General features: G+C 36.1%; 1 protein-coding gene across 5 annotated transcripts in view; it reads left to right on the top strand.

Moving 5' to 3' along the window:
- The window catches only part of TAF2 (TATA-box binding protein associated factor 2), a 102,998-nt gene that overhangs the window by 36,714 nt on the left and 51,401 nt on the right, over positions 1 to 14,883 (top strand). For all 5 annotated transcript variants that reach the window (XM_054518793.2, XM_054518792.2, XM_054518795.2 and 2 more), the window contains 9 exons: positions 347 to 446; positions 2,574 to 2,659; positions 4,581 to 4,716; positions 6,302 to 6,456; positions 7,140 to 7,254; positions 7,595 to 7,704; positions 10,561 to 10,626; positions 12,192 to 12,444; positions 14,630 to 14,770. In XM_054518793.2, the coding sequence (XP_054374768.2) occupies positions 347 to 446; positions 2,574 to 2,659; positions 4,581 to 4,716; positions 6,302 to 6,456; positions 7,140 to 7,254; positions 7,595 to 7,704; positions 10,561 to 10,626; positions 12,192 to 12,444; positions 14,630 to 14,770 (1,162 nt within the window). The remainder of the gene's footprint in view (positions 1 to 346; positions 447 to 2,573; positions 2,660 to 4,580; positions 4,717 to 6,301; positions 6,457 to 7,139; positions 7,255 to 7,594; positions 7,705 to 10,560; positions 10,627 to 12,191; positions 12,445 to 14,629; positions 14,771 to 14,883) is intronic.

The following is a 14,883-nucleotide window of genomic DNA, read 5'->3' as shown; positions in this document are numbered from 1 at the left end:
GTCCTGGCTATGAGCAAGTATTTCCTTAGAGGCAGAGACAGTAAGAACAGAGTTGGGCAGGAAGGAAGCAGCACTGTCAGAGTAGAGCATATACTCTAGTAATTTATACCTGAAGCAAGACTGTAAAGCAGTCTCATAGTTAAAGGTAAAGGCAGGTGTGAATAAAGTATAATAAATGGGCAAGTAGAACTCAGAGGAAGTTGGGAAACCTGATGATTTGTTAATAATTTTCATTTTCTTTATGAAGGCAGGGAAATACACACTACATTTCTTCCATTATCCTCTTTGACATTATCTGAGGAGTTTTTATGATTAAAAGTAATTTATACTTTGACTTTTTGCTTAGGTCTGATGAATGGGTGCTGAAGGGAATTTCAGGCTATATCTACGGACTTTGGATGAAAAAAACTTTTGGTGTTAATGAGTACCGCCATTGGATTAAAGAGGTAATAACAGCTAGATCCCTTATCCACTTACATACAAGTCAGTAAGACTGTTAGTGTTCTCCTGATTTCCAAGTCTCATGTCCTCCATTTTTAATGACTGTAAAATACTTTTAAAATACTACTTGAAAATCCCTTATTTTTCCCAGCAAAATGGGAATCGATTTACTGAGAAAGACTAATGGTCTATTTTATCTGATCTCCATTGTCAACATTGGCCCCTAAAAACCTTTTTTTCCCCTAAGGAAGAGAATATTTAAGTTTCTTAAACATCAGATTGGTCATTAGGTATGTCCCAGGTCCTTATAGTAGTCGTTTGTAACTGTGCTTCCTAAATTTGTTTAGCTTTGTAACCTTAATCTTTCCAAGTCTCATCTGTTTCAGGAGGGCAATCATAGTGTCTGTCCATAGGCAGAGATTATTAGACATTATACAAGTAATGTGCATGATGCTTTGCACATATTAACTGCTTGTTATATTCTGGCTAGGCTTTGAATGCATTTATGTTGTCATTGTCACATCTTTTTTTTTTTTTTTTTTTCTATGATTTAAAGATTTGACCAAAAAGAAAACATCAGTTGTATTTTACTTAGCACATTCTGGTCATATACATAAACATTTTAATCATCTCATGCTTAGTGTCTTCCTTCTCAGGTGGAAAAATTGCAGCCTTTCATATCTTCATTAAACAAACCTTATCATCTTCCCCTTATTCTCATTTTACATATTATTATCATCCAAGAGTAAACTCAAGTAAGCCAAAAAGTTAATTTTCGAAGACTTTAAACACCTAGAGCTATTAAGGTATTTGTACATCTAGAACTGGAGTCTCTTCTTTATTTCAGAAACTATTAAAGAAGAAGAACAAAGTAACACAACATTTAAAATGTTTCAGGCACTGTTACAAACGTTTTATAAATATTAATGATCTTAATTCTCCTAACTATCTTGCTATCATTCCCATTTTATAAATAAAGAAACTGAGGCACAGAAAGAAAGGTTAAATTATTTGGTCAAAGTATACAGCTAGTAAGTAGTAGGCCCAGGATTCCAGCTTGGCTTTTAGTTTCTTCTCTATGCTGTTTGCCACTTTTCTATACTACATCTGTATTATTTAAAGCAGTTATGAGTTTCCAGCACAATTGTGGTAGTGTCTTTATTTTAACTTATGCTTTTTTTTTTTTTTGAGACAGAGTCTCACTCTGTTGCTCAGGCTGTAGTGCAGTGGCGCAATCTCGGCTCACTGCAACCTCCGCCTCCCGGGTTTAAGCGATTCTTCCACCTTAGCCTCCTGAGAGCTGGGATTACAGGCACCTGCCATCACGCCCGGCTAATTTTTTGTATTTTTAGTAGAGACAGGGTTTCACCATGTTGGCCAGGGTGGTCTCGAACTCCTGACCTCGTGATCCACCCGCCTCAGCCTCCCAAAGTGCTGGGATTACAGGTGTGAGCCACTGTGCCCGGCTTCACTTATGCTTTTTTTCTTTTAATTAACCAGGCATGGCGGCATGTGCCTGTAGTTCCAGCTTCTTGGGCTGAGGTGGGAGGATCACCTAAGCCCAGGAGGTCAAGGCTGCAGTAAGCCATAATCAGCTACTGAACTCCAGCCTGGGTGACAGAGTAAAACCCTGTCTCAAAACAAAACAAAACAACCCCCCCTGCCCCCGCTTTTTTTTTTCTGTTTAAAAAACAAATCCCCTTTTTTTAAAGTTCGATTTATGTCATGTTAGAGAAGACTGGAGAAGTTTTAAAATGATGGATTCCTGACATAATTTATTCCCATTCCTTTTTACTCGCCTAAATTCTTTGAAGCAAAATACAGAGAAGGAAAAAATAAACTTGGAGACAGCTCAGAGAGATTGAGAACAGCCATAAGAAAAAGCTGCCAGGCTGCTGTCCAGCACTGAAGTTACAAAGTAAAGAAGTCTTTGGCTTTTGTCATTCTGCCAGCTGTGTAGGTGGCTTTATTTATAAGAACGTAAACTACTCCTTAAATACATTTTCACTTATTTTAAGAAATTTACATTCTGATTTTAGGAAATGAGAATTCACAGTTTAATTCTAAAATTTGGTATGTAAAGAATGTTACTTTACAAATTTTACTGACTCCTATTTTTATATATTTTTTAGGAGCTAGACAAAATAGTGGCATATGAACTAAAAACTGGTGGAGTTTTACTACATCCCATATTTGGTGGAGGAAAAGAGAAGGATAAGTATGTTTATTGTTCAGAGATGATATTATAAACCTTGACTATATATAACAATTATTCCATTTAAGAGCTAAATAGAATTTCATTGTACCTCAGAATTTAACCTTTTTCTTATTGCTATTCTTTGCTAAAGCTTACAGACTCGTAAAGCTCATAAGGTTGGAAATAATAAGTAAAATATAAAAATAATTTTTAAAATATCAGATTGATTAAAGTATCTTAAGTTTTAATGTGCCACATTAAAAAAAATTTTTTTTATTTTTATTTTTAAATGGGGTCTCACATTGTTACCCAGGCTGATCTCAAACTCTTGGGCTCAAGTAATCCTCCTGCCTTAACCAATATGCCACATTTTGAAGGAGATGTGTAATACCACTTCCCATAGTTTGTTTATTCTATACCAAAGTACCACAGACTGGGTAATAATATAAACAATAGAAATTTACTTCTTGTTCTGGAGGCTGGGAAGTTCAAGACTGAGGCACTGGGAGGATTAGTGTCTGGTGAGGGCTGCTCTCTGCACCTAGTTGGCACCTAGTTGCTGCATCCTCCAGCGGGAAAGAATGTTGTGTCCTCACAAGGTAGAACGGATGGCAGGGCAAGAGAACACTCCCTTCAACCTGGAGCCTTTTTATGAGGGTGCTAATCCCATTCATGAGGGTAGATCCCTGATGATTTAATCACTTCCCAAAGGCCACCTCTTAAGACTGTTGCATTGGGGTTTAAGTTTCAACATGAATTTTGGAGGGGGCACCATCATTCAAACAAACTATAGCACCACTCGTACACTGTGAGAGTGTAGTTTGATACAGTGTTTCTGGCAGGTAATTTAGTGTGATACTAATCAGAATTGTAGAATGGGTAATTTTTAGATCCAGCAATTCTTCTAGGTATGTGATCACGTAGAAGTTCTTCTGGCCCAGCGCGGGGGCTCACACCTGTAGGCCCAGCGCGGGGGCTCACACCTGTAATCCCAGCACTTCGGGAGGCTGGGCAGGTGGATCACCAGAGTTCAGGAGTTTGAGACCAGCCTGGCCAACATGGCAAAACCACATCTCTACCAAAAAATACAAAAATTAGCCAGGCGTGGTGGTGGGTGCCTGGTCCCAACTACTTGGGAGGCTGAGGCAAGAGAATCACTTGAACCTGGGAGGTGGAGGTTGCAGTGAGCCGAGATTGTGCCACTGCACTCCAGCCTGGGGACAAGAGTGAGACTCTATCTCAAAAAAAAAAAAAGAAAGAAATTCTTTTAGGCATTTATCATACAGAAATATTTGCACATGTGTAAAAAGATATTCACCATAGCATTATTTGGTCTAGTGATAATTTGTAAACAAATTAAATATTCATGTATGTCGTAAGTATTTTCTAGACTGTATCTTTCTCTAAATTTACTTATGATCCTTTTCATTATGTCAAAATGTTTTAATTTTTACGTAGTCATTGTGGTCTTTATGTCTTCCAGATTTTATATTTTTTCTTAGGAAAATTTTTCCCATCCCAAAATTATAAAGTGAAAATTTTTTCCTTCATTTCTTTTAGTACTTTTATAATGGTTTTTGTTTTACATATATAATCAATCTTTAATATATTTTAGTGCATGCTTCAATGTTGGGATATTGATTGGAATTGCATTGATTGTATTGATGGATTTGGGGAGAATGGAAGTATTTACAGTATTGTATCTTCCTATCTAGGAGCTTGGTGTTTGTTTCCATTTATTCAGATTTTCCTTTATGTCCTTAAGTAAAACTTCATAATTTTCTTCTAGTTAAGTTTATTTTTAGATGTTTATTAGTACTAAGGAAATTGCTTATATATTCCCGTGAGGTTTTTTGGGTATTTTCTTGATGTGGTCATGAAATTTATTGTTTATTTAATGGTCAAATTTGCTGTATTAGGTAAATGTGTTTATTTTTTTTAGTCCAGCTTCCCATCTACACTTTTCAATAAAGCATCCACATACACTGTCCTGGGAATACTACACTATGTTTCAGTGTAAAGCCCACCTTGTGATGAGATTGATTGAAAATAGGATCAGTATGGAATTTATGCTACAAGTAAGTATTAAGGTTAAGAACTTAACAATTGTAAATAAAGATCTGTATGTGTATAATCTGAGTATGTTTCTGTAGGATAGGAGTCAGGACATCTGGATTTATAGTTTAGTTTGCCCACTAAGTAACCTGTGCTTTATATTTGCATTTCCTCAGATGTAGAATGGGTATCAATACCAGAACAACTTTGCACAGGAATTTTATGAAGATATAATTAGAATGTGGTGGCTGGGCATGGTATCTCATACCTATAATCCCAGCATTTTGGGAGGCTGAGGTGGGATGATTGCTTGAGGCCAGGGGTTCGGGACCAGCCTGGGCAGTATAGTAAGACCCCCATCTCAAAAAAATTTTTATTGCTAAGTCAGGCATAGTGGCATGATTCTGTCGTCCCACCTTCTTGGGAGGTGGAGGCAGGAAGATTGCTTGAGTCCAGGAGGTTGACGCTGCAGTGAGCTATGATTGTGCCACTTCGTACCAGCCTGGGCGACAGAGTGAAACTGTCTCAAAAGAAAAAAAAACTAGAATTGTGGGGATGAAAGTAAAACATATTTATACATATGAATTTGTGTTCTGCATTGTATTAAGGATGAAATGCCACTTTAAACTGTTTTCAATAGAAAAACGTAAACCAATATAAAAGATGTTTATTTTTGCTTTTGCTAAATTTTGCCATGTATTTTAAGCAAGTTTCAGAGTAAATAGTTCTGATTTAGTAGTTGAGAATGGAAACCAAATGTTCAGCCATTTTTTTTCATTGTTAACATTCTTAGAGGCAGGTAAAAAATAATACTTTTTTTTAAAGCATTTTAAGTTTGCTGTAAAGTTCAGTTTCTTTAATCTTTCTGTCCTTCACCTTGCCTTTTTTTGGTTTGTTTTGGTTTTTTTTGAGATAGGGTCTCACTCTGTCACCCAGGCTGGAGTGCAGTGCTGCAGTCACGGCTCACTGCAGCCTTGACCTCCCAGGCTCAAGGGATCCTCTCATCTCTCTCAGGCTCCTGAGTTGCTGGGACTATAAGCATGCACCATCATGCCTGACTAATTTTTGTATTGTTTGTAGAAATGGGGTTTCACTGAGTTGCCCAGTCTGGTCTCAAACTCCTGGGCTCAAGCTATCCGCTTACCTTGGTCTCTCAAAGTGCTAGGATTACAGGCATGAGCCACCGCACCTGGCCTTTAGAATGAAGAACAGAAACCTTAAAAGAGAGATGGTCCATTAAGAGCCACTCAAGCTTTGGAGTGGTATAAATGCTGATGAGTATCATTAGCTTCTTAATTTCTAGTTTCTATATAAACTCATAGCACAATAAATTATAGGTATTATATATTATTCTTACTATAATTCTTAATATTATTCAGTACATCATTAACATTCAATAATGTTTGTATGAAGAATGGTTTTGTATTCTGGCTGCTTATATCTTTGCATATTTCTATTGCTGGTAGTCTTTAGAATAATCTGTGTAATAAGTAGAGAAATTAGTGTCTTCTATAATTGACTACAATAAAGTTATAGTGCAAAGTGAGTATTCTATATAATTGAAAAGAATCTGTTATATGAACTTACTAAATGATTTTATCCTTACAGGTTTTCAATAAACTGCTAAGTCTGGCTAGTACTGCTTCATCTCAGAAGTTCCAGTCACATATGTGGAGTCAGATGTTGGTTTCCACATCTGGGTTTTTGAAATCCATTTCAAATGTCTCTGGCAAAGATATTCAGCCATTAATAAAGCAGTGGGTGTATCCTTTTCAATAGCAGTTCAACAAAGTGGGGAAGGGAATAAGGTATGTGTGCAAGGGGAAGATGGAAGAAGAGAGGTTTGAGGGGGACTCAAGGAAGTGTGAACTGTTTATATTTCTAAACAATGGTAGAAATAACGATGAACTGTGGATTGTTTCATCTAAGATGCCTACTAGACGGTAAGGTGCATACACATATATGTTTATATTTGTAAAGTTTGGCATATTTTAAAGTACTTTCTAGTGAGTAAAGAATATGTGAGTAAAAAAATTGGTTTGATGGTAGGATAGGTAAGTAATCTACCAGACAGGCCTGTAGGATTACTTGTGAGGTGCAGTAGTTTAGTGACTTGTGGATGTGGTTAGGGGTTGGCACAAGTTGGTATCTTGGAATTTTGCAATTTTTGCATTTTTCACTTTAAAACGCTGTTAATAACCTTGTATAGTGGTTCTGCTTCTTTCAAAACACAAATTTATCAGTGTTTCAGAAATTTTATTTAAATCTGGGAAAGCATTTTTCACAAGTACTTTGAATACTTTGCCACCTGGTTTACTGTAGAGTATGCTCTCAAACTTTGAACTGGTGGGAATGCACTTGAAAATTATTAATACCATGATGGATAACTTATTTTGTTTAGTACATATTCGTTTCAGTATGTAAACTTTCCTTTACAATTCTTCAGAGATCAGAGTGGAGTGGTAAAATTTTATGGAAGTTTTGCATTTAATAGAAAACGAAATGTCTTGGAATTGGAAATAAAACAGGACTATACGTCTCCTGGAACTCAGAAATATGTGGTAAGTCTTTTTCCAAAATGGCCTTTGTACTGCTATCTCCTCAGTTTCAATAGAAGAGGGACTTAGGGATGGGTTACTACTTAGAAATTAATGAGATTTTGTTTGAAGTGGATAAATTGAGAAAACATTGACTTTGTCAAAGAAGGGAAGAGGAAGTACAGAGATTTCAGGGGACTCAGAATCTTTCAGTTGCCCTCTTTGGCACCAATTGCCTATCTAGGTCTCCAGATACTCATTTTGTGTAATATTTTATATCTTGATTTATATATCTCTGTACACATAAGCATACATATTGGTATTTTTTAAATCACATCTCTGAACAGTATGTTTTTTTTAAAAGGGACCACTTAAAGTGACAGTGCAGGAGTTAGATGGATCCTTCAATCATACACTGCAAATTGAAGAAAACAGCCTTAAACATGATATACCCTGCCATTCCAAAAGTAGAAGGTAGGCATTACATAATAACTATAAATTGAAAGTTAAACTACAAGTCTCACAGACTAAAATGCCAAAATAAAAATTCTCTTGTATACCTAATTTTTTTTTAATTATACTTTAAGTTGTGGGATACATGTGCAGAACATGCAGGTTTGTTACCTAGGTCTACATGTGCCATGGTGGTTTGCTGCGCGCATCAACCCATCATCCACATTAGGTACTTCTCCTAATGCTCTCCTTCCCCTAGCCCCCCACCTCCTGACAGGCCCTGGTGTGTGATGTTCCCCTCCCTGTGTCCATGTGTTCTCATTGTTCAACTCCCACTTATGAGTGAGAACATGCAGTGTTTGGTTTTCTGTTCCTGTGTTAGTTTGCTGAGAATGATGGTTTCCAGCTTCATCCATTTCCCTGCAAAGGACATGAACTCATTCTTTTTTATGGCTGCATAGTATTCTATGGTGTATATGTGCCACATTTTCTTTATCCAGTTTATCATTGATGGGCATTTGGGTTGGTTCCAAGTCTTTGCTATTGTGAACAGTGCTGCAATAAACATACATGTGCATGTGTCTTTATAGGAGAATGATTTATAATCCTTTGGGTAATACCCAGTAATGGGATTTCTGAGTCAAATAGTATTTCTGGTTCTAGATCCTTGAGGAATTGCCGCACTGTCTTCCACAATGGTTGAACTGATATACACTTCCACCAACAGTGTAAAAGCATTCCTGTTTCTCCACATCCTCTCCAGCATGTGTTGTTTCCTAACTTTTTAATGATTGCCGTTCTAACTGGCTTGAGATGGTATCTCATTGTGGTTTTGATTTGCATTTCTCTAATGACCAGTGATGATGAGCTTTTTTTCATATGTTTGTTGCTGCATAAATGTCTTCTTTTGAGAAGTGCCTGTTCATATCCTTAACCCACTTTTTGATGGAGTTGTTTTTTTCTTGTAAGTTTGTTTAAGTTCCTTGTAGATTCTGGATATCAGCCCTTTGTCAGATGGATAGATTGCAAAAATTTTTCCAATTCTGTAGGTTGCCTGTTCACTCTGATGGTAGCTTCTTTAACTATGCAGAAGCTCTTTAGTTTAATTAGATCCCATTTGTCAAGTTTGACTTTTGTTGCCAATGCTTTTGGTGTTTAGTCCTAAAGTTTTTGCCCATGCCTATGTCCTGAATGGTATTGCCTAGGTTTTCTTCTAGGGTTTTTGTGGTTTTAGGTGCACCTAATTTTTTTCTTGCTCTGTCACCCAGGCTGGAGTGCAGTGACACGATCTCAGCTCATTGCAACCTCCGCCTCCCATTTCAAGCAATTCTCCTGTGTCAGCCTTCTGAGTAGCAGGGATTACAGGTGCCTGCCACCACGCCCCACTACTTTTTGTATTTTTAGTAGAGACAGGGTTTCACCATGTTAGCCTGACCTCAGATGATCCGCCCACCTCGGCCCCCCAAAATGCTGGGATTACAGGCGTGAGCCACCATGCCTGGCCTATGTATACCTAATTTTTTAGGAAGAGAACATGTTATCAGGTATCTTTTTTTCCTCGTTTTACTTCCAGTTAGTATTACCAAACATTCTTTGTTTGCTTGCCTTCTTGATGACATTTTTATAAGAATTTTTAACATTTAGTGTTAAGAATCTTCATTTTGTTGGAAGGTAGAGGCCGAGCAGCTAGAATGGAAGTTTTAGTTTTTGGTACTAGAAAAAAATTCAAGACAAATAGGTTCATTCTTATTAGTCTTGTTGGATTAATACCTACAGGAAATATTAGAAAAATGGTGATTGAAGGGAAAGAGCTGAATATATCATGAAAAGCCTCTGCGTCTTGCTTACTATGTCTTTTTTTCTTTTTTCTCTATATCAGCATGCCCCTTCACAACATTCTTGATGTATTTCAAAGGCAAATTGCCACTTTTCTTTAATATATTCTTCATTTACCCCTTATTTAACACAACAATTAGTATGTACTCTGAACAGTGAGAGATGAGAACATATCTGTGCTTTGTTGGAGAAATACGAACTTTCAGGAACAGAAGTTTTATTATACTCATGACTGTGTTTAGTTCACTCAGATAGATGAGGGTGTCTGTTGACTTTGAAGTCTTTTAAAGAACTTGATTCTGAAATCCTCTTACAGTCATTCTTACACTGAGAAAATTCTTTCTTAAATCAGAGTGAGATTCTTACTTCTTTTTGTCCTATCCACCTTGGAAATTGGTAACATTTGATTGCTATTCTCAGGTTTTTTTCTCTGCAATAACAGAATGTCATTTGGAGTATTCTTTGGTATGAGGAACACAGGAAAACTTTTCTCCGTTTCTGTTTTTATTTGCCCTTCCCCAGTTAACATAAAAACTGTTGCTTTTGTTTTTGCTTATCTTGAACCTTGTGTGTATTAATTGGTTCTACATATTGATCAATACTCTTAAGATATTTTATTAGTTAATTCATATACGACAGATTCTTGCATATATGCAGCTGACAGCTCAGAATTATTCGTATCCCATTTCAAGCGTGATCCTTTTTCTATTTAAGGGTTTTCTTTATTGATACATACCCTTTTCTATACAAAATTGCAGCTATCAGTTCTTGGAATATATGTTTTAGGTTGACATTTTATTATATATTCATGCTTCTTGTTAACATTTGATCAGGAAAATAATTTGGTGTTTACTTCATTCCCACCAGCTTTAAAATAAAAAGACTTTGTTCTATTTAAATTTTATTACATTTGATAGCCATTTTTCCTAAGGATAGCTTTCAATGTTGTGTGAAATCCTTTATTTGAACTTTAGCTGCTGTTAATCTCCATTCAGAATTAGAAATCTCACAATTTTCCAACCTACTTTTTCTTAAATGTAGGAATAAAAAGAAAAAAATCCCACTGATGAACGGAGAAGAAGTTGACATGGATCTTTCTGCAATGGAGTGAGTTAGTTAACTTAACTATAAGGTTATAATACTTTCTGCATTCTCATCTACTTTGTTATGCATATGTAAAAGTGTGTAACTGTCCTCCAGATGAGTGCTTTAACACTTTTTTAATTTAATAGAAACCCTATGTTAAAACAGTTTATGTAAAATCATAACTAATCAAAGAGATAAAAGTAAGTCTGCCGGGGCCTAGGTGAAATTAAGAGGAAATGCATTATGGTTGAGGGGTGGGCACAACTTTGACTAGGCAGCTTTCTTGATCTCTCTTTGTGGCCTCTAGAGCAGTGCTCAGACTATAACGTGCATGTGAATCAGTTGGGGACCTTCCCAAAATGCAGTTTCTGATCTAGTACTACACTAGTGAGTCCTGATAGTTTGCATTTCTCATGAGCTCCCAGGTGATATTGATTCTTTGTCCTTAGAACAAAGGTCTTGGGTGCCTTAAGTCTCCCTATGCTTGCAAAACAATTTAAAAACCACTGTTCTAAACTTTATGTGGTAATATTTATTGATTGACATTGTTTTACTTTTAAATATGATACAGCTTAAACTTTCTAATTTTGCCCATTCTGTACCTGTATATTTTTTATAAAACCTCTGTAATTATTTACTTACTTGATTGCCAGATTATCACTACTGTTTATATACAGATTATGTTCGTTTGCCCTTCAAGATCAGTGTTAATTTTTTTTTGAGACAGAGTCTTGCTTGGTTGCCCAGGCTGGAGTGCAGTAGCACCATCTTGGCTCACTGCATACCTGGCTGCATGCCACCATGCCTGGCTAATTTTTGTATTGTTAGTAGAGATGGGGTTTTGCCATGTTGGCCAGGCTGGTCTTGAACTCCTGACCTCAAGTGATCCACCCGCCTCAACCTCCCAAAGTGCTGGGGTTACAGACATGAGCGATTGCACCTGGCTGAGATCAGTGTTAATTTTGATTTTTCCATAGCAAGTACGCTGCCTGTAGTAAGCACGCAATAATATTTGCTGAATTTGAATTAATATTACAGGTGGTGTTCTTTTGATGAAGGTGTCGACATAGACTAGATTTTTTAAACTGTGTTTGTTACTTTGAGAAATACGTGAAAATAAATTTGTGATATACCTCCAAATTATGATTTCAGAACTTGCTGTTTGAAAAAGGCGATCATGAGTCTAGTATTTTTTAGAAGTCTTAAGTCAGCTAAACAAATTAAGAAATTCGTCTCATTCTTTTTTTCGCCTCATATAATCACAAATCAAAATCACCAAAATAATTTCAGATGGGAAATGAGAGATTCAGTGTCCTTTGTAAAAGACAATTAATATTTTCTTATTTTTGAATATCTTTTTAGCAAGATTAATATAGATCAGACATTGTGAGAAAGTTGACATGTGTTAAACATAATGAGAAATTTGTCAGTGCAGTTTAAAAAAATGAATACAGTAAAACTCCAGGCAGTCTTGAATACTACATCTAAAAGGAAACCTGGTTAATAAATGCTTTGTATTTATTTTCTAAATATATAGATTATAAGTTTAAAAATTAAATTAAAAAGAGAATGATATTTTCTTGCAGTGCTGATTCCCCTTTGCTGTGGATAAGGATAGACCCAGATATGTCAGTATTGAGGAAGGTAGAATTTGAGCAAGCTGATTTTATGTGGCAGTATCAGCTCCGCTATGAGAGAGATGTTGTTGCACAGCAGGAATCCATTTTGGCTTTGGAAAAATTCCCTACTCCAGCGTCTCGGCTTGCACTCACTGATATATTAGAACAAGAGCAGTGTTTCTACAGAGTAAGAATGTCAGCTTGCTTCTGTCTTGCAAAGGTGAGATTATATATAGCATAAAGGAAATGACTATTGTATATATTTTTGTGTCTCTGAAAATAAATTAAAATTCACCTAGTCTTTAAATTTACTTGGTAGCTGATTCTTTGAAAGCTTTTGCCAAAATGCTTTTAAATTAATAGGACTGTTTTGAAAGAAACATGTTTTGACCTGAAAATAGATATGCAGAATAATTTTATAATTGTCAAAATGAAAAGTTAGATTTTAAAAATCAAAGAGAATTTTCACCATTTTGTTGAATTGTCAACCAACCACATTTTTAAAGCGAAGAATATATTTGGTGAGCAATTCCTTGGTTTGAGTGGTGTTTTACATTGTAGTACATGAAATCTCTCTCTCTGTGTGTGTGTGTGTGTGGGTGTGTGTATTTTGTTTTTTTAAATAAAGACAAGATCTCACAATGTTGCTCAGGCTGGTCTTGAACTCTTGAGCCTAAGTGATACTCCTGCCTCAGCCCCCATCACAGCTGGGATTACAGGCATGTGCCACCATGCTCCACTCTACTTGATTGATTGATTAATCTTAATTATCCCACTGTAATAATTATTCACGTTGATTTGAGTTTATAAATCGGTATTAGTGATAAGTAACTAAAATGGTAGACTATAATATTCTAGAAAAGTTAATTAAGAAAACCAAATATGTTTCTTTAGATGCAAATTATCTGAAGGTAGAACAAATGAAAATCAGAAACATGCAGACAAAATTTTGGCCAGAAATAATGTTTTCCAGGTATTTTTTAAAAACTTGATAATAGGTTCATTTTCCATTTAGTGACTCTTGCCTTCCTCACTGTTAAATCCATTTGTCCTATATTTCAACAAGTTAATAATGGTTTTGATTTATTTTTAAGGATAATAAGTGAGTAGTTGAATTCCTATGTTCTCAGATATATGAGAAAGCAGTGATTTTCTTTGACAAAACCATCTGCAGAGGATATAATTTCATTGTTTCTATAAAGATCTTTGTGATCCCTGTATGCTAAAATCTTAGCAGGTCTATAAAATTGTAGAATATGTTGTTTAATCATAATTTCTTTTTTTTGGGCATGATTTTTATATACCCTAAAAATATCAATAGCAAGACATAGGGTAAAGCAAGATATGCTTTTGAAAAGCATGCTTACAGCCTTAAATAGTAGCACATATTTGGCTTCTGGTTCAGTTAGGGTAGATTGAAAAACCTTATTTAAAATTCATGATGATGTTTCTGTCTCATAAGGTTAAAATATTAGAATTATATCTGTCTAAACGAATAAAGACGGACTATTCAAAATATAAATCTTTTGCATACATATTTTTCTAAAACTTAATACTGCTATTTAGAAATTAACTTGTAGAAAATAATTATAAGTATATGTAAGAATTTTTTCGGCCGAGTGCAGTGGCTCACGCCTGTAATCCTAACACTTTGGGAGTCCGAGGCAGGCGGATCACTTGAGGTCAGTAGTTCAAGACCAACCTGGCCTACATGATGAAACCCCACCTCTACCAAAAATACAAAAATTAGCGAGGTGTGGTTGTGTGCACCTGTAGTCCCAGCTACTCAGGAGGCTGAGGCAGGAGAATCTCTGGAGCCCGGGAGGCAGAGGTTGCAGTGAGCCATGATTGCACCATAGCCTGAGCGATAGAATGAGACTCCATCTCCAAAAAAAAAAGAGGAAAAATAATTTTTTTTTTGGAGAGAGTCTGTCACCCAGGGTGGGGTGCGATGGTGCCATCTTGGCTCACTGCATCCTCCCCTACCCCCTCCTCAGTCAAGCAATTCTCCCACATCAGCCTCCCAAGTAGCTGGGATTACAGGCACCCGCCATCATGCCCGGCTAATTTATTTTGTATTTTTGTATAGATGGGGTTTCACCATGTTGGCCAGGCTGGTCTTGAACTCCTGACCTCAGGTGACTCACCCACCTCGGCTTCCTAAAGTACTGGGATTACAGGTGTGAGCCACCACGCCTGGCTGGAAAAATAATTTTTTTGCAGGGTGAGTTTGTATAGTTTCTTGGAAATGGTGATAAAATGCTAAATTGTTATAAATTTCTGAGAAGTGAAGTTGTTGAAAAACCAATCTAGTTGTAGTATTGATAACTTTTAAGAAGCTGTTTTATTTAAAAGTATGTTTGCATTGGTAATGGAAATTACTTTGTTTTCTAATTATTTTGCAGATTGCAAATTCAATGGTGAGCACATGGACAGGACCACCAGCCATGAAGTCACTCTTCACTAGGATGTTTTGTTGTAAGAGTTGTCCAAACATTGTGAAAACAAACAACTTTATGAGCTTTCAAAGCTATTTTCTACAGAAGGTACAGTTTACTTTCTAATTTTCTCATGGTTTTTATATATTTCAGTTTAAGATGGAGACTGTTCAAATAATAGATATGTTTACTTTCTTTGCCTCTATTCTTTTTTTTTTGAG

The sequence above is a fragment of the Pongo abelii genome, chromosome 7 (genome assembly GCF_028885655.2).
Source record: "Pongo abelii isolate AG06213 chromosome 7, NHGRI_mPonAbe1-v2.0_pri, whole genome shotgun sequence".
NCBI lineage: Eukaryota > Metazoa > Chordata > Mammalia > Primates > Hominidae > Pongo > Pongo abelii.
Note: the sequence above shows the minus strand (reverse complement) of the source record. Positions and strands in the feature narration are given on the sequence as shown.